This window comes from Crocuta crocuta, unplaced genomic scaffold (assembly GCF_008692635.1).
Source record: "Crocuta crocuta isolate KB4526 unplaced genomic scaffold, BGI_CrCroc_1.0 scaffold291, whole genome shotgun sequence".
In the NCBI taxonomy this organism is placed as follows: domain Eukaryota; kingdom Metazoa; phylum Chordata; class Mammalia; order Carnivora; family Hyaenidae; genus Crocuta; species Crocuta crocuta.
In genome coordinates, this window is record NW_027527977.1 from 245,896 (window position 1) to 273,429 (window position 27,534).

General features: G+C 37.7%; 1 protein-coding gene across 1 annotated transcript; it reads right to left on the minus strand.

The window, feature by feature from the left end:
• Positions 1-7,158: 7,158 nt before the first annotated feature.
• On the minus strand, positions 7,159-27,317 carry RHAG (Rh associated glycoprotein). The gene is made up of 10 exons (XM_077752856.1): positions 27,161-27,317; positions 20,268-20,451; positions 19,257-19,407; positions 17,105-17,252; positions 16,834-17,000; positions 15,194-15,331; positions 14,477-14,598; positions 10,031-10,104; positions 9,596-9,669; positions 7,159-7,845 (listed from the first exon to the last, which is right to left on the minus strand). The coding sequence occupies exons 1-10, from the start codon at positions 27,315-27,317 to the stop codon at positions 7,813-7,815; spliced, it is 1,248 nt and encodes a 415-aa protein (XP_077608982.1). The 3' UTR covers positions 7,159-7,812.
• Between the last annotated feature and the right edge of the window lie 217 nt (positions 27,318-27,534).

The window sequence follows — 27,534 nt, forward strand, 5'->3', positions numbered from 1 at the left end:
ACGTACAAGGATTAGTCTTGACATTTCAGAGAAATACGACATGCTTAATCCTCAATGTGAAATCTATACTTTCACAATAAAAAAATTGTACTGTTTGCTAAGATACCCTATGATGTGTGTGTGGTTGTTCAAATAAGTGTCACACCAAGAATTTCAAGGTTCTTATACAACACTAAGTTCTTATTCTTCTACTGTCCTAAAAAAGTTTCACTGGAGTCTCAGTGTCATGAAAAAAGCATTGGTTTTTAACTTGAGTGCTATGTACAGATCTTAGCAAGTGACTCACCTCTTTGGGCTTTAGTTTCTTCCTTTTAAACCAATAGAAATACATAAATTCTTCAATTGTGATGAGTTAAAAATGAACAGATATACAGCTCCTAACATATACTTAAAATTCACTGCCTGGCTGGCATCCCTAATTTTTTCCCACCTTCATTCACTGACAAGCTTTCTCATTTGTTCATGTCTGAGGTTTGTTGGTTTTTTTTTTTAATTTTAGAGAGAAAGAGCATGTGAGCAGGGGAGAGAGGCAGAGAGAGAGAGAGAGAGAGAGGGAGAGAGAGGAGAGGATCTTAAGCAGGCTACATACTCAGCATGCAGTCCAATCCAGGGCTTGATCTCATGACCCTGGCATCATGATCTGAGCCAAAATCAAGAGTTGGACGCACAACTGTCTGCTACTGACTTTTAACCATGCATCTGGGATATAGCTCATTCTAGCGGATTTGCTCAAGAAAGAAATATTTCTCTTTCCTTATGACTGTGAATGAGGAACTAGTTTAATACATCAAACTGAACAATTTTCTATATATAGTCTTGTTGATAACAATATTTCCTCAAGTCTTCTACAAGTTGTCATCATATTCTATACATACTTTTTAGTTTATCATTCATTATCTTCAAGGAATTTAAATTTCTTGAAAGCAAGGACTCTATTTNTTAAGCGTCTGACTCTTGGTTTTAGATTTAGATCTGGTCATGATCTCATGGTTTCTAGGATGGAGTCCTGTGTTGGGCTCAGCGCTGACAGCATGGAGCCTGCCTGGGACTCTCTCTCTGTCTCTTTGCCCCTCCCCTGCTAATGTGAATGTTCTCCCTCTCAAAATAAATAAACTTAAATAAATAAATAAATAAATAAATGTGCAAATAAATTATTGAAAAATCTTGTGGACATTTTATTTTTGGAGAGTGATTCCTAGTAACTTAGAATTTGGGGGAACCGACCGACTATATGGACCAAATTCTGTCATTTTGTAATAAGTATATTGAGACCCAGAGGGTTCAGATTGAACCAAAGTCATGCAGCTTTTTCCTAACAGAACTGCAATCAAGACTTATGCCTGCTGCTTCACAATGCTCTTTATGCCAGATGGCTTAATGCCATGATACTGAATGTTTTGTACACAGCTACTTCACTCCTCTGCTTGGCATGGCTTTGGATTCCTGGAACACATTTCAAATAGTCCTGTCTGGGCAGGCAGTAATGAAAACTTTCTTGAACCAAGTCTTGAACTTTTGAATATTCTAAAAGGGATAGCTACAGGCACAAAACAAAGGGCAGTATTTCTTTGCATGGAAAGTGACAGTTTCAGAGCCATCTTTTCAATGGCATCCACACTTAAAACAGTATTACTGTCAAATAGGCTCTTTTTCTAAAACGAAGAGTAGAGGGAGAAACAGAGATTCCAATCAGACCATATATATTTATTTATAGATCTATATATTATATATGAGTATATAATATATATTAAGTTCATTTATTTATTTTGAGAGAGAGAGAAAGTGTATGTGCACAAGGGAGAGGCAGAGAAAGATGGAGAGAAAGAATTCCAAGCAGGCTCCACTCTGTCAGCTCGCAGCCCAACTAGGGGCTCAAACTCACAAACGGTGAGACCATGACCTGCAGGCACTCAGTGGGTTTTCATCAAAAATCGATTAAGCAAGATGCAAGTCTTTGCCAAATTTAGTGCTTTGGAGCAGAGACCTGTAAACTTGACCATGAGAACAGATAAGGCATGTGTTAGGGTTTTATTTATTTTTACTGACCAATATTGCTCTATTCATTAAAACTATACCATGTGTAGAAAAGAGAATACAAGAATGGCTCCTTTTCTTTCTTTCTTTTTTTTTTTAAATGTTTTATTTATTTCTAGGAGAGAGAGAGAAAGACAGCGTGAGCAGGGGAGGGTCAGAGAGAGAGGGAGTCACAGACTGAAACAGGCTCCAGGCTCTGAGCTGGCAGTCAGCACAGAGCCCGACGCGGGGCTCGAACCCACGAACCGCGAGATCATGACCTAAGCAAAAGTCGGACGCTTAACCGACTAAGCCACCCAGGCGCCCCAAGAATGGCTCTTTTTCAAGGTAAGTACTGATATTCCTTGTGACCAGAAAAGTAACTTCCACTTCATTCATCACTTTATCTAACGCATATATGAAGATTAGGAAATGGACAAAATTTGAAGGCTAATAAATTCTGATTTTTTTATTGATATAAATGGGTTTTTGGGAGAATTATATACAAATTCTAGATGCTGGAGGTTAAAATATCCCCACAGTCTTCATGATTCAGGCAGAATGCACATGGCAGAACGCTCATGTCTAAGACCCCTTCCCTAGGTCTGGTGGAATTCACTAATGGTGCTGGTTATATGGTACCAAGATCTCCCACAATCTTTTTACTCATGCTTGAAATTCCACCAAGAGACAGTCATTTCTTTGTGCTTTTATGACTTAATTTTTAGAGGAAGCCTTTGGAGTTGGTTGTAAAAAATCAGTATTTGAAGTTACAAGATCTATGTTTGAACCTCAGCTCCTTTAGCCAGAATTTCAGCTTCCTCAGTGATAATACCTAACCCAGAGGGCCACTGGAAGAGCAAAACTGGATAATTTATGGAGCCGCTAGTTGATGTAAATTTTGCAATATTTTTAAAGAACATTAAGATGGCTTAGCTTTCTTCTAATTTTTCTTAAGTGCCCCTGTCAAAGTGTCACTATGCATCCTCAAAATAACTCCACAGAGTAGGTATTATCTCTTTTAGTAGATGAGTAAACAGATGCAAAGAACTAAAATACCTTTCCAATGATACTGAAATAGTGAAAGACTAAGTGGGAATTAAATTCAAGACCTGGCTTTGGGGCGCTGCCCCAAAAAGGACTTTGTCCAGAAGCGAACCTGGCAGATCTGTACTTATTGTCAAATGAGGTCTCCTATATATAGGAAGTGTCTGTGGCTGGTTAACAAGGGCAAGAGGCCCTGGTTGGAGGCTCTCATAACTGCTCTCATTTAGGTTGGATAACACTGGAATAGATATTATTCCGAGAGATTTTTGATGACTAAAATAAGGCCAGGATAAAAGCTAAGGTTATTAGTTAGAAAAGACTGAATTCTGTGCCCTCCAATAGAAAGAACATAGGTTTAGGGGTAGACAAGATAGAGGTGGGTGATTTAGGAAATAAAGTACAGGTTAGACAGATCTGACAGTTCATGAGTTTGTTAACTCCCCTCACTTGCTACTCTCTCTAGCTGACCTATCCCACCAACCCACATACATATAAATACACACACACACACACACACACACACACACACACACACACACTCTTCAAAAAGAAGAAAGAATTGATTGAGCAGACTTCTTTCATTTCATGAGCAAAGTGCTCTCCAGGGGAAAGAGTGTTGGCTTCATTTCAATAGAGTTGAGTCTTAAATCACTTTTTGCTTAACTGTATGCTTTTTAAATGTATTTTTTTTCTGGCAAGTTTCCCTTGAATTTTATTTAGGTCCCTCTCTCCTATCTATGACACTGTGTGTGCTACCATCCTAGCTCTCTTTACACTTTAATCTATCACTGATCCACTAGCTATATTCCTGGCTGAAATAGATGGATGAATGGATGGATGGATAGATAGATGATAGATAGATAGATAAGTAGATAGATAGATAGATAGGTAGATAGATAGATAGATAGATAGATAGATAGATGATAGATAGATAGACAATAGATAGATATTTTTTTCCCCTTGAGGTCAAGGACTTTGTGTTTACAGATTTACACATGCTATGTCTGGCACATAACAACTGTTCCACAAATTATTATTGAATAACTGAGTAACATAATAAATTTAAAAATCTCCTTGATTTTTTGAGACTTATTTTACTTATTTGTTGATTTATTCAATTATATATCCATTTATCCTCTGAACAAACATCACTTAAACATGTGCTTTCTCAAGATGTCAGGGTTATAAAGAAAAAAATGAGAAGTATCAGCTCTTAAGAGTTTACTTTTTCATCTTCAAAAGGCAAATGTAATATAACAAATTGTCAAGTACATGGAATGACACCTTTATACCATATTTAAGTGGGAAGATGGGAGCTTGAGTGTGTCTCTCCTGATTTTATCATATATCTTTTTTTAATTAAAATTTTTTTATGTTTATATTTGAGAGAAAGATAGAGCATGAGCTGGAGAAGGACAGAGAGAAACGGAGATACATAATCCAAAACAGGTTCCAGGGCTCTGAGCTGTGCAGCACAGAGCCCAACATGGAGCTTGAACTCATGAGCCATGAGATCATGACCTGACCCGAAGTTGGCACCACCCAGGCATCCCTCTTTTTTTTTTTTTAAGCAGCTTCTTGCCTAACATGAGGCTTGAATTCATGACTCTGAGACCAAGAGAAACATGCTCTGCCCATCTGAGTCAACCAAGCAACCTTCATCCTACATCTCTAACCAAACTATAGGACTTATCCTGAGCTAAGTAGTAAGAAGGCCTGCTATTTAACTCGATGATTTAAGACCTTGGATTCAAGGGAGAAAAAAAAAAGGCTGATAGAGAATCTCCCTCCTTTGTGCTGGATGAGCGTTTGGAGACAGTTGGCAGAGACCCAAGGGATAAGGATTTGAGAACTACTGGTTTGCAGAGATTTGTGAATTCCCAGGGAATGGTAATTTATCTTCCTGACTGAACATTTCTGAGATGACAGTGGGTCTCCCTGGTCCCCCAGGAGGTGCAGGTATGCTTAGCAGATACATCGAGTTTCTTTTGACCCTGGTCTAGAAGAACACCAAGCATTGACTGTTGAAAAGACGGAGGAACAAAGAAGCTTCGTTCAGGCTCTAATTAGGGGGATTATATTTCACCATCTGGCAAATCTCTGACATATTTTCCCAGATTGCTGTTCCTCCCTTCATTTTTAAGATTGTTGCTACCCAAGGTACCTCAGCAACTGGAACTTAAACCCCCAGGGAATAGACAAACAAAATGAACAGCCAACCAAAGGGTTGCCAGAACCCAGAATGAAGAGAATCAAGAGATACACAAAATAAAAGGCTTCTAACAAAATAAAGCTATTGTAGAAGTCCTCACTTAGATCAGCAGAGCTCTCTTATTCAATAGACAATTAAAGACTATGGAAACAAGGGATGAGGAAGCCTGAAAATATCTCTGCTTCCACAAAACTGTCTGAAATTGCAGTTAAAAATTACAGACCAGTCTTTTAGACTTAGATAAGAACAAAGAATAACATAACTTCCTGAACTGATCAGCTAGGTAGAGCTTAAAAATGAGCCAGTTAGTATAAGTCAGCCAATTAATATAAATAGTATTATTTGATATTTGAAGTGGTTTTTTTGGAACAGATAAGGTATAAAGATACTATTTAAATATTGGCAAAGCTAAGTTAGACTTCAAACTTGATCTTGAACAAAAATTCACCCCATTCCCCAATAAACAAAATTGTAAGAACAATTAAGAAGATTTAAGCATAGCATGTACACACATACACACATACAACTTTGCTGCATCTATAAAAATGGACAATGATTTGCAAATGGACAAACCAACAGATGAATAGAAGGAGCACAGAATCTCTGTTAAATCCAATGAAATAAAGATGGGCAAGATAATAGGTTTGAATAACAGATCCAGTAGACTTTTTTTTATATTTTATTTACTTTTGAGGAGGGGAGAGGCAGAGAGAGGGAGAAAGAGAATCCTAAGCAGGCTGTGTGCTGTCAATGTGAAGCCCAATGCAGGGTTTGATATGGGGCTTGATCTCACTGAACTATGAGATCATGACCTGACCTGAAATGAAGAGTCAGATGCTTAAACAACTGAGCCACCCAGGCACCACATCCAGTGGACTTTCCATGTGCTAGGCAAAGAAAAACAAACAGATGGAGAAGAGGAAGTCATTAAGTAGTAGAAGGAAGTTTATCTGAGCAGAAGACTCAAATCTTCAAATTAAAATGCTTCCCCAAATTCTAGGCAGGATAGATAAAAAAAAAGAACATATTCAACTGTGAAAAAAAAAAGACCATTAGCTTAGAATTCAAAATAAAACTATAAGAAGTGTATTGCAGAAAGGCAAGGGGAGAGTGTTCATGAGCTAAGGGTTGATGGCCATCATAACCCTGTTTCTATGCACATCAAAATTATAGACTTAAAAAAAATACTTGTGTATACTCAAGAGCCTCTGAGTTTTGCCTTATGATCAGCAGGAAATGAGGGCATCTCTGGACATCTGAGTAGTGAATATGATTCTTTGTGATGATTGGGAAGAATGGGGATAGTGGACTTCATAACGTAAGCACACTTCAAAAACCCATGTGAAAGAGACTCGGATGTACATTTGGAAAAAGTCACCTAAAATATTTAGGATCTATAAATAAATTATACTATTTGTCCAGAGTAATAAAATATTAAATAATTTCTTCTTGTAATTTTTAAGTTCAAGCACCTAGTAACTGAGATTCTGTTCATTATGCCAGGGGCTTATTTCCTCCCTGATACGAAGATACATTTGAGACGATTCCAGGACTCAAGAAAGAGAAAGAAAATCTTAAAAAGTTCTAGAGAGAAAAGTTTGATACGACTATGTTAGGAACCTTTTCTAAAACTTAGTTCTTTAAAACTTACCCTATAATGTGAGACATTAACTTGATTATTTTGTAGTAAATATATAGTAACAATTTATTTGAATTGAATATGGATTAAATATGAGGAGTGTGTGTATGTGTGTGTGTGTATACTTGTAACTAAAATGAATTCCAACCACCAAAGAAAGGGGAGCCAAAGACAACTTTTAATTTACAATAAAATAATATTTAATTTATTGGAATTTTATACAAAATAGACTTTGGTCAGATAGCATTTGAGCTCTTGTTGCAAATAGTAAACATGCAGAAGGAATTTAGCACAAGAGTTAAAGCAAATACGTAACATTACTAACTAGACTATTTTTAAATCAAGAAAGCACCACCAAAACAATCATATTCTTGCTCTACACAATACATTTCTTTCATATTTCTTATATAGATTTCTTACATATTGTTTTATTGGCTTCAGTTTTATAATCTTTGGGATTGAAGACATAGTATGCATATTAAGAAACTGACACAATCAAAGTGTTGATTTTTTTGTAAATTTACCTCTATTGGAAAAAATATATACAAAAATATACATGGAATTTCACCCTGTGCTTACTCACAGCAGAAGTAGTCTGGGAGTCCTAAAGAGAATCCATTTTACTCTTTCATAAAAGAGAAAACATTTTATCTGTTTCATAAGCCACATCCTTCCAACTAAACAATTCTTTGAGTATCAAGAGATAGTACCAGTCTATGTTAAGAAATTTTACATTGGACATTTTGGCTCAGGACCTATCCATTATGTTCCATGTTCTCATTGGATGCTGCCTTTTAAAAAATTTAAACATGATTTTAGATAAATCATGTTCCTTTCCTTTAGGAAAGGAAGCTGGAAGATGGGAGGTATTTAGTCTTTCGGCTCCGGACGGTTGTGTTTGTCACATATGCTGATGATAGCCTTCTTTGCTGACCTTGAGGACATTTAAAGAAAACAAGGTTAGGGCACTTTCTAGTTTCTTTCACTTTGGCCTGTCATAGATTAGTATTGAAACAAAGGTATATTCTGTAACTTTTATCCAACCTTACAGAGAACTGAGGATAAAAGTTGTTTGCATTGGGGAAAAATAAAAGAGCAAAAATATTTATCTCACTCACCCTGACTGCATTCTCTTTCCCAAACCTGTTATCCCTGAAAGTCCCACTGTACACCTCAAAATATCTATCACTCTTCAGCTCTGCAGGAAATAATTTGGGGGAAATGTGAGTGGAGTAATGAATAGACACTGGAGGATACAAGGAAGCTGATGTTTTGTTATTCATAAAACCTCTCATGATATTCTTTGGCCTTCCATATTCTACCTGCTTTTGCCCACTCCTATATATGGTATAAAATCTCATGCCACCACCCAGGATTCCTATTATTTTTATGAGTAGCTTTTTATTCCTCTCAGAGGAGCGAAAGACATTGGCCAACTAAATTCTGTTTTTTCATCATGTCCTTTCTGCTTTGGAAAAGACCATAACTTCTGATTTTATCCACCTGGACACATTGTCTCAACTTCTCTCTATAAATAGGCAGTTTATCCGATTTTATCTAAAGGATACCAAACAGACATTTAAGGTTGTGTTGAGCAAAACTTTCACTAATATAGCCATCCCTTAACATCCATAGTTAGAACACTGTAGCAGGGAGCAATATAGCTTTCCTACATTTGATTCCTGAATTCCATGAGGAAGAAATCAAGAAGGAAAGTCTAAATTTGGTTGCTTCTTCCTAAGAGCAGCATTTTGGGAGTCTCAAAAACCCTACTATTAAAGATTTGCAGGCAATTTAAACAATAGTAGAAACCAAAACTCATCTTCCTGGTATCTTATTAAAAATATTAACTTTTGGGGGCACCTGGGTGGCTCAGTTGGTTAAGTGTCCGACTTCAGCTCAGGTCATGATCTCACGGTTTGTGGGTTCAAGCCCCGCATCGGGCTCTGTGCGGACAGCCAGCTCAGAGCCTGGAGCCTGTTTCAGATTCTGTGTCTCCCTCTCTCTCTGACCCTCCCCTGCTCACGCTGTCCCTCTCTCTGTCTCTCAGAAATAAATAAAACATTAAAAAAAATAACTTTTGTAAAAAAAAAAAAGTAGGAGTGTAAACCCCACCATAGTTTTTATTAAAATGTTGGGATAAACTTCAGTTATCCAAACATTGGGCCATCACATCTAAGAATAAAAACCTGTGTGTGTAAGTCTTCCAAAGAGGGATAAAGTCTTGATTTCTTAAAAGCAGTTCCACAATTAAATAATGAAGAAATAACATGGATTTTTTTAAAGTTATTCTAAATCTGGTTGAATTCTCTTTTTTGTAAATGAACCCTCTGCCCAACATGGAGCTTGGACTCACAATGTCTCGATCAAGGGTCACATGCCCTATTCACTGAGCCAACAGGGAATCTATGGGAAGGCAAAGGCAGTGGGGGAGGGGGAGAAGAGAAGAAAAGGAAACAAACCATAAGAGACTCTTGGGGATAAAGAACAAACTACAGGTTTTTGGAGGAAGGTGGGTGAGGGGTGGGCTAGATGGGTGATCATCATTAAGGAGGGCACTTTGTGATGAGCACTGGGTGTTGTATGTAAAGTGATGAATCACAGAATTCTGCTTCTTAAACCAATATTGCTCTGTATATTAACTAACTCAAGTTTAAATTTAAAAAAAGAACACTGTTCAGTACCTCCCAATAAATAGAATCATCAAAGAAGTTATCCTCGGATGGCTGTCCACGGACAATGAACTTGAGAATTAAGCCTATGAGAAGAGGGAGGAAAAAAGTCAATTATGATGCTGAAAAGAAAAACCTATTTGCATAGGTAATAAAAATAATGTGATAAGGGACACCTGCCTGGCTCTACCTTTCAGTAGAGACTCTTGATCTCAAGATTGTGAGTTTGATCCCCATACTGGGTGTCAAGATAACTGAAAAAATAAAATCTTAAAGAAAGATAGATAGATACATAGATAGATAGATAGATAGCTATAAAATATTCCCTTGAATTTACATGATTACTGTCAGAAGTTTTGAACACTTTCAAATTTACCACTCCATATGTTTATCATCTATTATGCTGACAGAATGAGGTACATGGAAGTGTTTTCATTTCATCTTAACCTGTGATCAGTCCTCCAACAACTGCCGTTCCAATGGAAGAACCTAGCGCAGCTGCCTGCATGGCCATGTTAGACCTAGGAAGCCAAAAGAAAAGAAGAGTGATGTTTTTCCAGGCTACCAACAAGCAAATCTCATTTCCTGAGGGAGTGGATGCTAGCCATCTGCAGGCCAGAGGGCAGCATTACACCAGCAAACAAATATTTGTTACAATTTTATTTCCTGTTTTCATTTTCTTTGAAAATTCTTGAGCAATGTTAAACAGTCCTTATAAGCATGGAAGCAAAAATTACTTTTGTCTGCAGGAGGGATGAAAAGATCTAACTTAGAAAGAGTTTAATATTTTCTAAAAATATGGTACCGGGTTCTGATCCCCAATCTGATTCATTCAACAAATATTTATTGAGTACTCTCTCTGTGCCACATTCTTTCAGGCACTGAGGATGAAGTAATGTACAACATGAGCTGCCACCTTTCCTCACCCCATCCCCAAAGAAACAGTTGCAATTTAATTTAAAAATTCAATAATCAGGGGCTCCTGGGTGGCTCACTGGGTTAAGCTCTGACTTGGTTTTGGCTCAGGTCATGATCTCACGGTTGGTGAGTTGGAATCCCTCATTGGGCTCTGTGCTGACATCAAGGAGCCTATTTAGGATTCTCTCTTTCCCTCTGTCTCTACCCTTCCCCTTCTCTCTCTCTCTCCCCCCCCTTCCTCTTTCAAAATAAATACATAAACTTAAAAAAATAAAGTTTAAAAAAATCAATAAGATCAGAAAAGTTAATTTTAGCATATATCATAGAGACAACTCATTGAATATAGTAAAAAAAAATCTCTGTAAGTCATCTTAGATGTGGTTACCTTAAAATAAAATTAGTAAAAAAACAAACAAACCATAATTTTTGGGAATGGAAGAGCGTAATAAAAAGCTATTGAAATGCATACGGTTGTTAATGAGGACTAGTATGTGAATACCTTTTTAGCACAGTACCTCATTCTTAGCAGGCAATTCATAAATAGTTGTTGAAGGATTGATTGTTTATGGGAAAGAAAACATTTGGAAAATGAGAGTGTTTTGGAGTTTCATCTTCATCATCCAAGAGAGAGAAGGCACTAAACTCCGATTTCTCATTACTTGAAGGGTTTAAATTTTTTCTACTATATAAAAAAATGTAGTGGTAAAACATGAGCATTGTAAAAATATGAGAAACCATTAATCCAGAAAATGAAGGAAAAAATTTAATTTCCTTCAAATCTTAATCATAATAAAATGGAAAATATAAACATATATTTTTACAAAAGTGCAATTGTGTTATAATATTAATTTTCCCAGGGCGCCTGGGTGGCTCAGTCCGGTAAAGCATGCAACTCTTGATTTCAGCTCAGGTCATGATTTCATGATTCATGGAGTCAAGCTGAATGTTGGGCTCCATTCTGACAGCACTGAGCCTGCTTGGGATTCTTCTCTCCCTCTGCCCCTTCCCTGCTCACATGTGGGTGGGCATGCCCTTTCTCTCTCAAAATAAATAAATAAGCAAACAAAAAATAAATAGAATTTTGTCATTAAATCTTCAGTGTCCTTTGATGTCAGTAAATGTGGACCTGGATCATAATTTCAATTGCTACCAAGTACTACCCTGTAAAATGTACTGTAATTATAGCTCTATCTGTTAGGTACTTAGATTGCTTCCAATGTTTCATGCTTTTAAAAACTGCTGTGAGAACACATCCCCTTATGAACATGCTTATGAACTTGTCCAATAATTTCCATAAAATAAAATGAAATTATTAGTAAAAGTTTATATACTTCTTCAGGGCTTTTCCAAGTAGAAAAATAATTCAAAATAATTAATAATTCAAAAATAATTCAAATTCCCATTATTCTACTTTAGCCACCATGTAGTATTATTATTCATTTAACCTTTCAATTTGGTAGCTAAAAAATTGGTAACTTGTGTTAATTTGCATTTCTTTGATTACTAGTGAGGTCAAATATTGAATATAGATTTATTCATTTGATTTTTTTTATTTTGTAAACAGCCTGTTAATTTTACCAGAAATTGCCAAAATCTTTTCCAAGGTATTAAAAAATATTTTTAGGGGTGCCTGGGTGGCTCAGTCAGTTAAGCGTCCGACTTCAACTCGGGTCATGATCTCATGGTTCTTGAGTTTGAGCCCCATGTTGGGCTCTGTGCTGACAGCTCAGAGCCTGGAGCCTGCTTCAGATTCTGTGTCTCCCTCTCTCTCTGCCCCTCCCCTGCTTGCACTCTGTCTCTCTCTCAAATATAAACATTAAAAAATATATTTTTTTGAAAGATGTCCATGATAAAATGGGCTTGGAAAACAAGAGGTTTAATAAAATTAAGAGCATTATTAGAATTAGGGTGCCATAATGTATGCATATGTCTCTTAAGAATACTTCTTATTCAATGCTTACCAAGAAACCTGATTTGAATTTTAATATTCTGAATAGAAACATCTGAGTAAATAGTCTTGGCTCTTGGCAAAAATATTTCATCTGGTGTGTGAGATGTATATGAATTTCACTTATGTGAGATGTATGTGGATTTCACCCATGTGAATAGACCTTCCAAGGCTCATCATCCAACAACAACCCCCCAAATCTCCCTGAGTACATCGAGAAGTGGTTGCCACAGCTGCATACCCAGGCACTAGACTCTCAACCATGGCACCTTCCCAAAATTTGGCCACCCAGCAAGACCCAGCCTGTGAAAGCCAGATAGGCTTGTTTTATTGTATCCATGAAACTGGTACAGGCATGATGCTCAAGAATTCCTTTGTCTATATGAGAGACTCTTGAATGCTGAGAACAAACTGAGGACTGATGGATGTGGGTCGGGGGAGGAGATGGGCATGGAGGAGGGCATTTGTGGAGTTGAGCACTGGGTGTTATATGGAAACCAACTTGACAATAAACTATTTGTAAAAAAATTTTTTAAAAAGAAAAAAAAAAGAATTCCTTTATGTCTAATCATGAATGACATCTTAAGATGTGTTTGCCAAATGTTTACACACTATAGCATTTAAGAGTTGAGCTCATGGACTCATGCTTTTATCGTGTTTGATTTACATTCAAATATGTTTGCATTTAGTCTCAACAGATGTTAGGTACCCGAGAGAACTGCAAAAAAATGTGGATAATTCTGGGGTTGGTCTCCAAATTTGCAAAGGGGGCAGAAAAGGAAAACAAACAGAAGAAAGGGGTTAACTCTACACATGAAAGTAGAAGCAAATTTCTGTTGAGTAGAAAATATGCCTAAACTAATTTTTAAATATTTATCATTACTGGTCTCAACAGAGTTGAATTTTAATCTGTTAAAATTCAAGAGATTTTTCTTTTCAAATTATTCAGCTCTAGTCGAGTCACTTTGATGCATTTTCAAATGGATTCACTTTATCATGCTTTCAGTTGGCTTTAAAAATTGAGCATTTTGATGCTCTTACTTAATCTCTGAGTGATCTGGACTCTGTGATCTTCCTAACTGTTTTGCATGGATGATATTCATATCAAATTGTTCCAATCTTGTTGCGTAAAAGTGACAACTGATGGTTTATGACATTACTTTTATTGTCTTGGATTTGACTGATAATTGTTCTTCCTCTAGCCATTTAAACGCTTATGCCCCTTTTGGGAAGAATCTAAGTCTATTAGAGCTTGAAGGGATTTTAGAGACTAAATAGTGTGATTCTATCATTTTACAGAAGGGGACACTGAGAACCACAGAGACTGAGTGAGTTGTAAGGCCCCGTAATTAGTCAATAATAGCAAAGCCCAAGCCATATGCCAGTCTTCCTGATTCTCCATATCCAGCTGCTTTCTACGTGATGCAAATTCATTCTTCTATGTGTTGATTATACAAAATCACTGCTCAGCTCATCACAGATGCCCTCTCCTTCATTTTGGTGACAGCAACTAAAAGAGCAAGTCTACTGTATTCTAATTGGGATTATCAAATTGCCATATTTGCTAGGAGACACTTGCCTGTGGTAGAAAAATTTAAATTAACACTGTTAAGTAAAACCATTCAACAAACCAACCAACCAGCCAACCAATATTAGTAACATTAGTTAAGACCATCTTCCCATACAATTCTGTTCTCTCAATTGTGTCTCTTTTGCTTCAGTAAGGACAATACTTACGAACTGTGGACTGGATTGCTAAAGCAAAAGCTCTCTCATTACCAGATTCCTCCAAGAGTGAGATAGAACATCAGACCTGAGGCACCTTGGTGGCTCAGTTGGTTAAGTGTCTAACTCTTGATTTTGGCTCATGGTTTGTGAAGTCAAGCCCTGGGTCAGGTTCTGCGCTAAGAGCACAGAGCATGCTTGGGATTCTCTCTCTCTCTCTCTCTAAATAAACAGATAAACAAAACCAAAACCATAAAAAAATTATCAAACCTTAGGGTGCAGGAAAACCCTTTTTAACTCACTTCTTACATGCTCCCATGGCTATCGCCACAATGCTTGCGAGGCCTGCTACCACACCAGGTAAGCCATGCAGGTTATGAACACCACATGTATCATGGATCCTCAGTTTAGTGGTAAAAAATGGCTAAAATTGTAAAAGAAGAAGTTTTGTTATTTTGTTAGATATATCGAGTTTTATAACCGAAGACAGTGACTAGGCAGGAAAATTTTATCTGTAGCCCAGTTTGCATTCATATCTAAATCACACTTAAGTCAGAGTCCGAATACATTGGTGGCAAAACTACTCATGTCAGTTTTTAGTAGATGGATTTGAAGGTGAGTGATTTCAAGTCCTCCTCCTTCTTACCTACTAGTCAGATTCAAAATCCTCTTCCTCTTCAAAGGACACAGAGTCTTTAATTGTGCAAAACAAACATCAACAACAAAAACTTTAATGGAACTGCTCTGAGGAAAGTAACACAAGTATTTAACATTCCATCCACACTATAATTAATTATAAATAATTAATATCAAATTCTTTCCTGGTACACAGAAGGAGTCAGGGAAGAGAGAAACCACTGTACACTGAAATGTGAGTGGTATTTCTAACAGGAAGGAAAATGACCCTGAAACAAGGAGAGGTGCTGATGAAAGGAATTTTCTCAGCTTTTCTCTGTTGTGGGATATCAGAAGACAATGGTGAAGATCAAAATTTGACTAAGAGCAACGATCATACTTACAGTCAGGAACTTGAATCCAAGCACAGAGACAATTCCTGCAATGCTCCCAATGAGCATAGAACCATACAGGTGGATCTGCATGTTCGCACAAGTGCCCACAGCAACTCCTCCAGCAAGGGTTGCATTCTGAATGTGAACCTGCGTGGAGCACAGAAACACGAATGGAGTGAGCTGAGTGAAGGAGACTTCAGAAGGAATGAAGGAATCTATCTAGGGCTCAGTGGACTCCATGGCACATTCTTCAGTTCAAAGGGCTGTGGATTCTTTTCTAAAAATATGGTTCTTTGTAATTACAGAAGGTGTTTCTTCCAAGCAGCTAATATTTGATACCTTTCTTGCCGGGGTTCCTTGGTAGTGCCTGAGTGGTCCAGTTAGTGAGACAAGTTTGGGGAGGGACGTGAGGAAAACAAAAGAGGTTGTAGTGGAAGACTTGGGAGTGTACAGTGCAATTATTCTCGTAGTGTTATATCTATTTATTCAGTTTGGGAATGCCGAATTTGGGAATTCGGTTTGTGGTTATCATAAACCAAAAGAGGTCTGTGGTTGCTGTGTGCTTTGCCCAGTCCATGATATTCCAGACTCAAAAAAGGTAATACAGAGGACCAAAATGTGCACATGTTTGTATATGAGAGACAACAAACTTCATAAGTGTCACTGTGCTGAGAAACTTTAAATATGGTGGAAAGAGTGACCAATTTCCTTTTATCAAATTCATCAGAAAGACCGTCTTGTCACTGATCTGCCTACAGAGGACAGCTCATCAGTGTTGTAAAAGAGGACTGAGCTATACCTGTGTGATTTTTTTTCTTGTTTTTAATTGTCTTTGATTAAACAATTTGTACAGCACTGAAATCCGTGTCCTTAGCTATGCCTGAAGAAATTACAATATCCTTTTCTTCTCTGAGGCTGGAAAAAGAAGAGCCACTGATATGTGGATTACTCCTTCACTGACATTTCTCTAGTTAATAGGCCAGAAACTCAAAAGGCCAACTTGGGAGGATCTTAAAAAATGTTTTGTTTTGAAGTAATTTTAGACTCTTGTCATAGTTGCAAAAATACTGCAGTTTCCATATATCCCTCACCCAGTTTCCCCTAATGTTAACATCTTACATAATCACGAAACCAGGGAATTAGCATTGATAGAATACTATTAAAGGTCTTATTTGAATTTCACCAGTATTCCCACTAATGTCCTTTTCCTTTTCCAGGGTCCTACTCAGGATCCCACCTTGTCATTAGCTGTTGTTCCTTTGAGAGGGATATTTGCAGCTTAAGAAAACAAAATCAACTTGCACCCTCCATGTTCATCATTCTCTTTTTCTACTTTTGGCAAGTCCTGTTTCTACGGAAAAATTTCTAAGAACTTGGAGACAGCCAGCTCTGTCATTAAAGAAATATACATCAAATTTGCATGACTATATTCCCTAATAGACTGTCAATTCCTTGAGGACAGTTTTTTGATTTGCCACAACACAAATTTGATGAAGAAACAAATGAATGTTCATTTCAAAATATTCTGCAAGGTTTGCAATGTTGTGATATCCTGTGGCAGCCCAGCAGCAAGGCAGAAATGACCTGTTTATCTGAACAACCATCAACGTCACTTAACGAAACTTCCACTCTGGTTAGTATGCACTTACCATATCGAGCTTGCCTCTCTTCTCAACGAGGCTGGAACACGCATAGGCTGTTAGCACACAGGCTACAAGAGAGAAGTATGTATTTACGATGGCTAGGTACTGTTCCTCTCCAGTTTCAGCGATGACTGAATTAAAGCTGGGCCAAAACATCCACAGAAAAAGAGTTCCTGCAGGAAACCACAAAAAGGAATATTAGTTCTGGAAATGGAAGATAGTTCCAGGGAGGCAGTTTGCCTTGGGGACTGAATCACACGAGTTCATCTCTACTCACCAATCATGGCAAACAAATCTGAGTGGTACGCAGACGTCTCCATCTTGTGCCCCTTTCTCAAGCTTGACTGATACAGGACACCTGCTACAGCCAAGCCAAAGTAGGCCCCAAAAGCATGGATCGTCATTGATGCTCCAATGTCAGAGGCCTGAAGGTCAAAACATTCATGTTATTAGAGGGGAGATTGAGTCTCAATGTGGGAGGAAAGTCAATGAAAGGATTCTTCATTGGTTGAACAATAATTTAAAAAATTAATAAAAGAAAGAAAGGATATATAAGAGAAAGGAGGATAAAACAGGATAATGCATTTTAAAAAAAAAGAGGCTTTGGAGACACACAGAACTGAGTTCAGTGCTAGGTCAGGTACTTCCTTGTGATGTGATGTTAGACAAATTACCGTATTTCTCTGGATCTCTGCCTCTGTAAAGTGGGAAATATTACCCAGCTAATACAGTTATGGGTGAGACTTAGGCCGTGCTTGTAAAGTAGTAGGTCTTTGTGGACACTCCATTAATTTTTTAGGTTACTTCTCCAGGTCAGGGAATTCTTAGTGAAATAATTATGGACTGCATTTGTTTCAAAACAAAGAAAGTTTTTGCATTCATTTGACATTACAGTTAAAGCTCATTCTATTGCAATTCAAAGACTTGACCTTTAAAAAGCTTGAGTCTTTTCCCATATTTTTCACTGTTATATGATGGCATGAAAGCCAGCTGAGGTCCAAGGTTCATTTGAAGCAATGTATTTAGTTCCCTCTTGAGAACACTCCATGAATTTGATACAGTTTTCTACATTCTCCTGTCCCTAGAGGGAAAGTTTGGAGTGCCAAACCTGATGCCTAGCTCCTATTATACTTATTAAGTACCATTGAAGTAGGAAAATGATACAAATTTATTAATTTATTTAAGACTTTCATAGTTGATAACCTCTTACGTGCCTTTCAGGAACTGTCATGTCACTTCCTCAGAGGGGTCTTCCTTGATTCCACTATCTAAGTTAGTTCTTCCAGTTATGTTCTCTCATAGCCCCCTCTACTTATTTTTCATAGTATGTATTACAAATTATAATAATATTTGTGTATGTGTGTGTGTGTTTATGCACATGCCTATAGGTGGGTAGGTGATACGTGATTATCTGTTTGATGTCTGTCTCTCTCACTGGACTGTAAACTCTATGAAGACAGGGACCTTCACTGTTTTGTCTGTCAGAATCACAGTCACATGACACCTAGAAAGTTGTCAAAGATATGTTCTGTTGAGAGAGGAGTTGGGTGGGGGGATGGGTTGAATAAGTGATGGGGATTAAGAAAAGCACTTGCTGTGATGAGCACCAGGTGTTGTGCTGAAGTGTTGAATCACTGTATTATACACCTGGAAGTAAAATTATACTGTATTTTAACTAACTGGAGGGTGTTTTTTTTTTTAATTTGAGAGAGAGAGAGAGAGCATGAGCAGGAGAGGGGGCAGAGGGAGGAAGAGAGAGAGAATCTTAAACAGACTCTATGCCCAGTGCAAAGCCTGACACAAGTCTCCATTCCATGACCCTGGGATCATGACCTGAGTCAAAATCAAGAGTCAGACACTCAACCAACCGAGCCACCCCAACTAACTAAGAATTTAAAGAAATCTTAAAAAAAATATTTGCTGTTGAATTAAATGTTCAATACTGGAGAGTTCTCAGAAATATTCTATTGATTATTCTCAGGGGAATCAATGAGTTTTTCATTGATTCATAGGGGAAAAATTTGATCTAGGCTTTAACAAAAGACTTAGGAAGGGCAAGGTCACTTACTAGTAGTAATATAAATAAGAATGGAAATTGATAGGAAACATAATGTAATAAGAAGAGTTGTAGAGTTAAAAAAAATCTGGGTTTGAATCCATATTTGGGACAGTCATTCAGTATCTGTGATCATTAGTTGTAATTTGCAACAACTAATAATACCTAGGTTATAGTGTGGCGGTGACAATGAAATGAGGTAATGTTGATAAGACTCCTCGTTTATGATAGGCACTTGAATAAGTGATAGGTGTAATTACACTTGCTGCGCTATCATGCTCACTGATGTTTGTCCCTATGTAGAGTGATCATCCATTAGGTGTAACCAGAACTGATGTCCAAAGCTAGTAAATATGAATCCTCTAATCCTTACCTTAAATATCTCACCGACCAGATATTCATTGCCAACAAAAGCAGCAATTTCTAGTATTGTCATGGCCAGCATTTGGCTTGGACTTATTTTTCCCAGGACAGCTCCAAAAGAAATCAGGACTGTGACTGTACTGAGGTCTCCATTTATCATGCTAAGGGAAAAAAGGAAAGAATACATTGAAGAATAAGGCACACCCAACATAAAACTGTGAGTTGGGATGAAATACAGCACCACTTTATCCAGAATGCAAGCCCCGCGCCTCCAGTGCTCCCCATCAGGCGCTCCTCCCAGGTGCCCTTTCACACACTCCCACCTTCCATCTGCCATGCTCTCTAGTTGCTCCAATATTTCCTTTATTTTTACCTACCTGTTCTTGATCTCATTGAGGCTTCCCTTATTTTTGTTGATCTGATAAATGAATTCTTTTCTACAGTGTTCACCTTTCAAAATGTAAACATAGAGGGGTGCCTGGGTGGCTCAGTCGATTAAGCACCTGTCTTTGGCTCAGGTCATGATCTCACAGTTCCTGCATTCAAGCCTTGTGTCGGGCTCTGTGCTGACGGGCTATCTGAGCTTGGAGTCTGCTTCCGATTCTGTATCTCCCTCTCTCTCTGACCCTCCCCTGCTCACGCTGTCTCTCTCTCTCTCTCTCTCTCAGAAATTAAAAAAAAAACATTAAAAAGTCTACAATGTTATATATATATATAACATATATATATATATAAACGTAAAAAAATAACTAATGGAAGATTTTTGCCCCCTGTAGCTGACATGGAAGGAATAATCTTTTTATGAAAGGGGATTTCTTGTGTCTTTAAAGTCAAACCAAAGACATGAATGTATGACCCTACTCAGTAGAGCAAGGTGTTGATTTGCATCCTGGGATCCCAATAATCTTCTATTGCCTAAGGAGGACAATGTGCCAGCTGGTTCAGAGGCTGACTGACAAGAGACTAAGCAGAGATACAATTGCTCTGAACACACAATGGCTGCAAAGTAAGGGATACTCACTTTTTGATTCCAATGTGAATTTTCTTTCCATGGCTGTGCACGATCCCCTGCATAAAAGTGCCCCACTGGAGGCCCAAAGCAGCAATGAGTAGATTGATGCCCACACTACTGAAGCCATAATGTCTCAGGAAGGTCATGAGGAAGCCAAATCCAACAAATATCATTACATGTACATCTTGGAACACTGAAAAAAAAAGTAGAGGAAAAAATTATGCATTAAGGGAGAACTAAGAAAATGTGACATCATAGTATATCCCATTTACTAAATGTTACATCCTTTACAGAAAACACGCAAAGGGAGAGCATTAACTGGGTAGCCAAAGGCTAGGTTTCAGTGCAAGCTTGGTTCCTTACCAGTCATGAGACCTTGGGCAAGTATTCAAGTTATTCTTGGAATACTGTGTGCTCTCATACCTGTGTGCTTTTCATCCTCTCCCTGAAGAGTTTTCCATTAATTTCTACCTAAGGAAAACTTTGCACAGAACAATGCAAACATCACCCACTCCTGCAGACCTTCCCAGTACTCCCAGGGAAAACTAATATTTCCTCTTGTTTTCCACACAGCATTCTGTATATACTTCAACTTTAGCATTTGCCACATTACCAATGAAAATGATTCAACTATTGGCAATTTCTTGTGGTTCAACCTAATAGATACACAAAGCAAATTGAGGTCATATTGGACACAAATATAACAGAGAGAAAAAAATAAAACATTCAAATGTTTTATTAATATTAATCATTGTGGCCAGGGGTTTAAGTGGAAATAGGCATGAGGGAGCACCTGCCTAAACAATTTATCTCAAAGGAAACCGATGTTAGAATCCAATGAATTTGTCTAGTGGGTGGGGTTAGGATTTTAATCCAGGCCTGACCCTGCCAATTCCTCCCTGCACTGAGCACTGTAGAGATGGATGGAAAAATAACCAAGGCAGAGTGTTGGCCTCCCAGGCACTCAGAGACATGACCCTTTGGCTCTTTCTACCTCTGGCACCTTCTACCGCTGTCCTACCATTAGGCTCAGGAGACCGTGTGTTTGATGTTGGGAGACTACGACACTCAGGTTTGTCTACTGTAGGAGATACTGTGACACACTGCCCAGATACTCCCTTTAGAAATGGAGAACTTTTATTTTTCCATTTTCGCTGGTTGTAGGGAGTGCTGCTACATGAGAGTCTTAAGCTCTCAATTCTCTCTGGGAAATATTCTTGTCAAGGTCACAGCCTTTTCCTGGGGTAGCCTGTACCGAATAACGGACTCACACGAGCATCCCCTGGCCTCAGGGAAGAACCACCTGAAACTAGATAATCCCAGCTCAGGATTCCCCGTGGCGTTTTCCCGTGCAAACCTCCCTGCTACATAGTTGATACTTAAGGCACTCCCTAATACACTTCTTTCAGGCTAATGCCTCTTAAATACTGATTCCTGGTCAACCTTCCCTTCATTCCTCTCTGCAGAACTTTCCTGACTTTCTCTCCTGTCACAACTTGCATATCACACTTATTTCAAACTTTGCAAATTAAATTTGATAAACTAATATGTGATGGTGATCCCACCCAAAAGTAGATGAAGATGTTGACACTCCCAAAGTACCCAGCATTTCAAAGGCTTCTTGAAGGTTTTTTTGGAGGCATTGGGGGTTTATCTTAAGGTATTAATTACTCTATGACAAATAACAAGACAGGCAGACATGATTGGCATCATAGATTGAGTTACTAGGGCCCTTCGGTGGTCTAGAAGTCAATCTAACTTCTTAATGAAGAAAGCAGATGTAAGTATAAAGAGAACGAGAACAGCCCAAACATGGTTTGGGCACACACCCGTGTTGCTCACTCTTACCCCTCTATCCATGCAATGAGCCTTTTGGCCATTTTATTGTTCACTGGAGCTGCTTCCCAGGAAAGGAAGTATGAGGAGGATGGGAAAGGAAACAATATATATCTGAATATTGTCCCTTATCAGCAGCTTTGAGGGAAGTCTCAGAAGAATCCTCCATGGTCCTTCTAGTTAGATAAGGCAGACTGATGACTATTTCACTTATGCCAGCGTTTTGGATGCCCACCCGCATCTCATATCTACCCAGACAACTTTGGGATTGGTATTTTACAAGCTCTATGAAGGGCAATGGTCAACTAGCATGGACCTGTTTGGTTATCGAAATATAAGTGACCATATATATATTAACTGTGCGAAGATTGTTTTACTTCCCCTCAAAGCTTATTCTTGCTTTTCGCCACAAGGGGGCTTAAGAACCTCATCTATTATTTAAGTTGCTAAAGACAGCTTACAAAGTTGTGAAAGCTCTTGATAGATCATGATTCTGCATAAAAAGTATGGGTAAAAAAGAACCATAAACAACTAGGATTATGTACTCCCTCTTATCCTGCTCTAAGAATTTGTGGGTGGGGATTAGAGAAAGGGCCATGAGATTAGTTCTATGGAGCAAGAAGGCCATCAAAGGAATAAAGATTCTCTGTGGGAGAAAAGGAGATTGAACCTTCTTTTTGTGAAATCTTCCAACAGGTTTTAAGAATTGCCAAGACTTGTCTGAATCACATATTCTTGGTAGAGTGTGACTTTAGTCTCTAGAGTAAATGTGACAATGTCTGGTATTTTTGTTGTTTTACTTACACCTTTACCTTGTGCTAGGATATTTTACAAGCTCTGATAACTCAACATGTTTAAAATAGAATTGATGATTCCAACACACTTCTACCACCACTACCACCAAACGAATTAAACAGACCCCTCCTTTCCCTCTATTTCCTATATATGCCTGCTCCCTCGAAGGTCCTCTCCATCCCAAACCTAACACCTCTTTACCTGACAAACTTGTATACATCTGTCAAGAACCAGATCTTCTGCACAGTGTTACTGGTCACAGCTGTAACATGGTGCATATCTCCTCTTATTTTATTTCATTTGCTTGTGTATTTGTCTGTTTTGCCACTTTATGTGCTCACATGTCATTTATTCAAATAAAGTATTGCACAGGCACTGCCAATAAGGCACTTTTTCAGGAGAAAGTGAATGCAAGTGTGACAGCAGGAATCATGATGTAGCTTTGTCCCTAATAGACCCTGGCAGAAAGTCAGGCACCTATAGCTTTTCAGGAGAGACCTCAGATAAGCATGAATAAATGGATCACTGGTGAGGGCCACTGAGTATTCATCTGACTGAAACTATCAGGCCCTTATTCAGAAAAATTGTTTTTTCTCCATCAAGTGCTGAAAATTGTTCAGCTGGCCAATTAGAATTGGTTGGCTTTCTTGTTTTTTTTTTTTAATGGATGAGCGCTGGCCTGGTGTTTGCCAGCATGTAGCTTTTTAGCAGTCCTTGGGACCACTGGGATTATATTCTGAACTCATCTTTTCTGACAGAAAGGTATCCATAGGGTGGTATCTTTCCTCCCCCACCTCCAAAACATTTTAATTTCTCTTATTTCAAATATTTAGAAAAATAGTACAATGAACATCTCTGTACTAGTCACCTAGATTTATCAGTTGTTCATATTTTCCATATTTGTTCTCTCTTTCTCATCAGATATATATGTATATATTCTCCTAAACCATTTGAAAGCAGGATGACATTTTGCTCCCCAACCACTTTAGCATGAGTTTCCTAAGGAGAAGGACATTCTCCTAAATAACCATAACACCATCATCACATCCAAGAAATATGGCATTGATACAATAAAACTATCTAACATAGTATAGTATCTATATTCAAATTTCTCTAATGTCCCCAAATTGTTCTTCTGTAGGATTTTTAACTCCTTATCCATTCAACGGTCATACATTTTTGTTGTTGTTGTTTATTGATCATGTGTTTTTATTTTCCTTTAATTTTGATCAGTTCTCCCACAGGCTTTTTATTGGTGGTGGTGTTTTGTCTTTTATGTAGAACGTACCACCATTTGGATTTGTTTGACTGTTTCACCATAATTAGAATGAGACTAAGTATTCCAGGAAGAATATTATACAGGTCGTGTGGTGTACTTCCCATTGTGCCACACCTGGTGGCGCATAATTTTTTGTCCTATTATTGGTGATGGTAAATTTGACCACATGGGTAAGTCTGTTCTGCCAGATCTCTTCACCATAAATGTACCTTATGCTGTGAAAACGGTAAGTAGTCTGTGGGGCAATTGTTTCAGACGTGTATTCTCCAGTAATTTACCTAATGGTTTTTGCATTCATTGAAGAACCTTGCTGGAATCAATTATTATGTTTTAAATTTTAAAATTATAATTTGCTATGTCTATTACTCTTTTTGTATCAATTAGTCAGCATTCTTCTGTAAGGAAGAGCTTCCTCTTTCTCCCTTTACTTACTTTGGGGAATATTTCTATGGGTTCATTGGCTCCTTTATCTTTATTTCAAAGAGTTACTATTACCATCATTATTATTTTTAACTCTCTATTTATGCCCAGCGTGTCTAGATGGTGCTGCTTTGGGCAGGATCTTGTGTTCTTTTTAACTACTGATCAATTTAAATACTGATCTCCTTCTACATGTCTTTTTAATATTCTGTATGAGTTAGTGTACTGAAATGCAATTATACATAAAACACTGCTGAGACATGATGGTCATCTCAGAAAAATAGCACTTTTTTATTGTTTGAGTACTAACTGAATGAGCAATTTTTTTTCCATAGAACTCTATTTTGACTTGAAGTAAATAACATAAACTATGGTTTTTCAGGCGAGTACTGACATTGTCTGAAAAATGAATGAAGGGGGGCTGTCATTTGAATGAAACAAATAAATAGTATTTATTGCCAGTAATACAGTTTGACTTTAAAAAAAAAAAACACCTAGAATTTCAGAAAGTTTGTGTCTGCTACTATGAGCTTATCAGCTTCCTGATAGTTCCCAAAGGTTTTCTGGTGAGACTGTTGGTGATATTAACAAGTATCCTCTTCTGTTATTACATGATGAAATATGTCCATGTTTGGAATATTTACATAACTGTGAATCAGTATTTTTCAAATGATTGATGCAGAATATAACAAGATCTCACCTTGGTAAAAGCTCTACTGAAGTGCCACAGAAACCAATGGATTTTAACGTAACAGAGTACAAAATAATCATGGATGTGACTTTAATGTCCCATAGATCCTTAAAATGTGTGTGTGGAATTGCTAATAAAATGTTGACAGGCCTCTACTTCAACTCTCTTTTTCTCTACTCTGCATGTTAGCAAGGATTAGCGGACAGTCACAGTAAAACTTCACTCTTTGTCAAATTATTTGCCTCAGCAGAGTGACCAGTACTTTGCCAGGTGCCATGAAGACCTAAAAATCATAGAATACTGCTTGGTCCTCAAATGAGTGTCTGTGGAGTCATTCAGGACATGAAACATTATATTCAAATGTGCCACATACTTGCATTTTTGTGCCCTGGGGTGGGCTGTGTGACAGCATGCACTGCCTCACTCTTCAGAAAAGCATAGCAGGATTCAAGTGATGAATAAACTCATATCTAAGTGACTTTACTTAAAATATAAATTCATATTCTGCTCTACCTATTTGTGAAAAACTCATAACTTTTGCCACAATGAAATGGAGAACTATTGTAACACACGGTGGGCTCCTTACGCAAGAGCAGAGCCTTCCCCATACTGGAATTCCCCCAGTCGGCAGGAGGCAGGCACCCGCAAGGGTCTGACTTGAACATTTCTTAATCAAAGAATGTTAAACAATCTTCTCTCTAATGACTTACACTGTCACCTAAGTTTTGTGTGAGTCAACTTGAAATGTAGGGGAAAATATAGAAAATGTAGAACAAAAAATATATATGTATAACCATAATCATGTAGCTTCTAAGGCTATTCCACAAAATATTTTAACTAGGGATAATATGGCTGAGTCATTCAGCGGCTGTAGGTCATAATGTCTGCATGAGAATACCCCCCATCATATAAATTTCCACAAACAATGCAGGAATGAGGGAACAAATATTGTATGGTTTTTAAAAAGCTTCAATATATGCTATAGAACTTTAAAAAACATCACTACTATTTTAAGCATTAAATTAACAAATTTAATCATTAATAAATTAATAAATAATAAATTTATGTGTGCCTTATTAAAAATACAATGTATATAATCGGGATATATTACCACCTTCCTGTTTGGTTAATGATGTAATGAATATGTCTGGCTCATAAGAGGCAGCCAGTTAATGGCAGTTATTATTGTTATATTAATTATTTCATAGCCTTCTCTGTCAAACTTGGAACTATATCCCTTCTTTTCATCAGCTACCATTCCCAGGGAAGGATTCTGCTTTCAAAATATGTTAGGTGCTCACACTTTTCTTCCCATTGCGAAGGAACAAACTGCTTTCCTTTTAGAGCATTATAAAACCTAGAGTACATCCATTTACTTCGATAATACCACTTCTTAACCTTAGGGCCCCCACATGAAATCCAAGTGCCCTTCTCAATACTTCACTTTGTTTCTACTCTCTCCTTGAAAATTACCTTTGACCCTGCTGTTGCGTTGTTGTTGTTTTGAGGGGTGGTGGGTGATATTTTTATACCTTACAAAACTAGGGATCAATTTAAGGAGAAATGAATGTCATTTAGCAGATGTAGTTAACACAAAAGATTGATCAATTATTTTAATTTTTGCTTTCTTGTACTGATATTTTAATAGACACAGATTCTATCCAAACACATTAACTACAGAGACCAGTTGCCATGGACCAGATACTTCAGCATAAACTGATAATAATAATCTCCACACTCATAAGTATCATAAATTCTATAGGGTACTCCACAGTGGCACTCAAGTCATTACAGAATTCAAAGAGTTCACATTCTAAGTCCCCAAAATGCGTTCACATTCTAAAACCCCCAAAACGTATAATAAGTAAATTGCCTACTCACAAGAATGTAACTCAAGGAATCTGTCCACTTTAGTTGAGTTGGTAGTGTTCGGCAGATGGAGATTCATCTGCTCTGTATCATACTCAATAAAGATTCCAAATAAAGCAATCATGGCAACCTCCAAGGCAATGGCCATCACAGGGAACTTGAACCTCATGTTTGTGGCAAAGGCCAGAGGCACACTGAGGGCTTCAAAGGCTGTGGAAGGTTGATAAGAACAGAGAGACTGCTCTGTGTGTGAAATTAGGCTGCATGTTCAACTCACTCCAATGACGTTGCAAGAAAAAAAAATGGGCGAGACTAATGAAAACACCCCCACCTCTTGGGGAGAATTATGCTCTGTAATCAGATCATTCTGAATGTTAGTTTGAAGA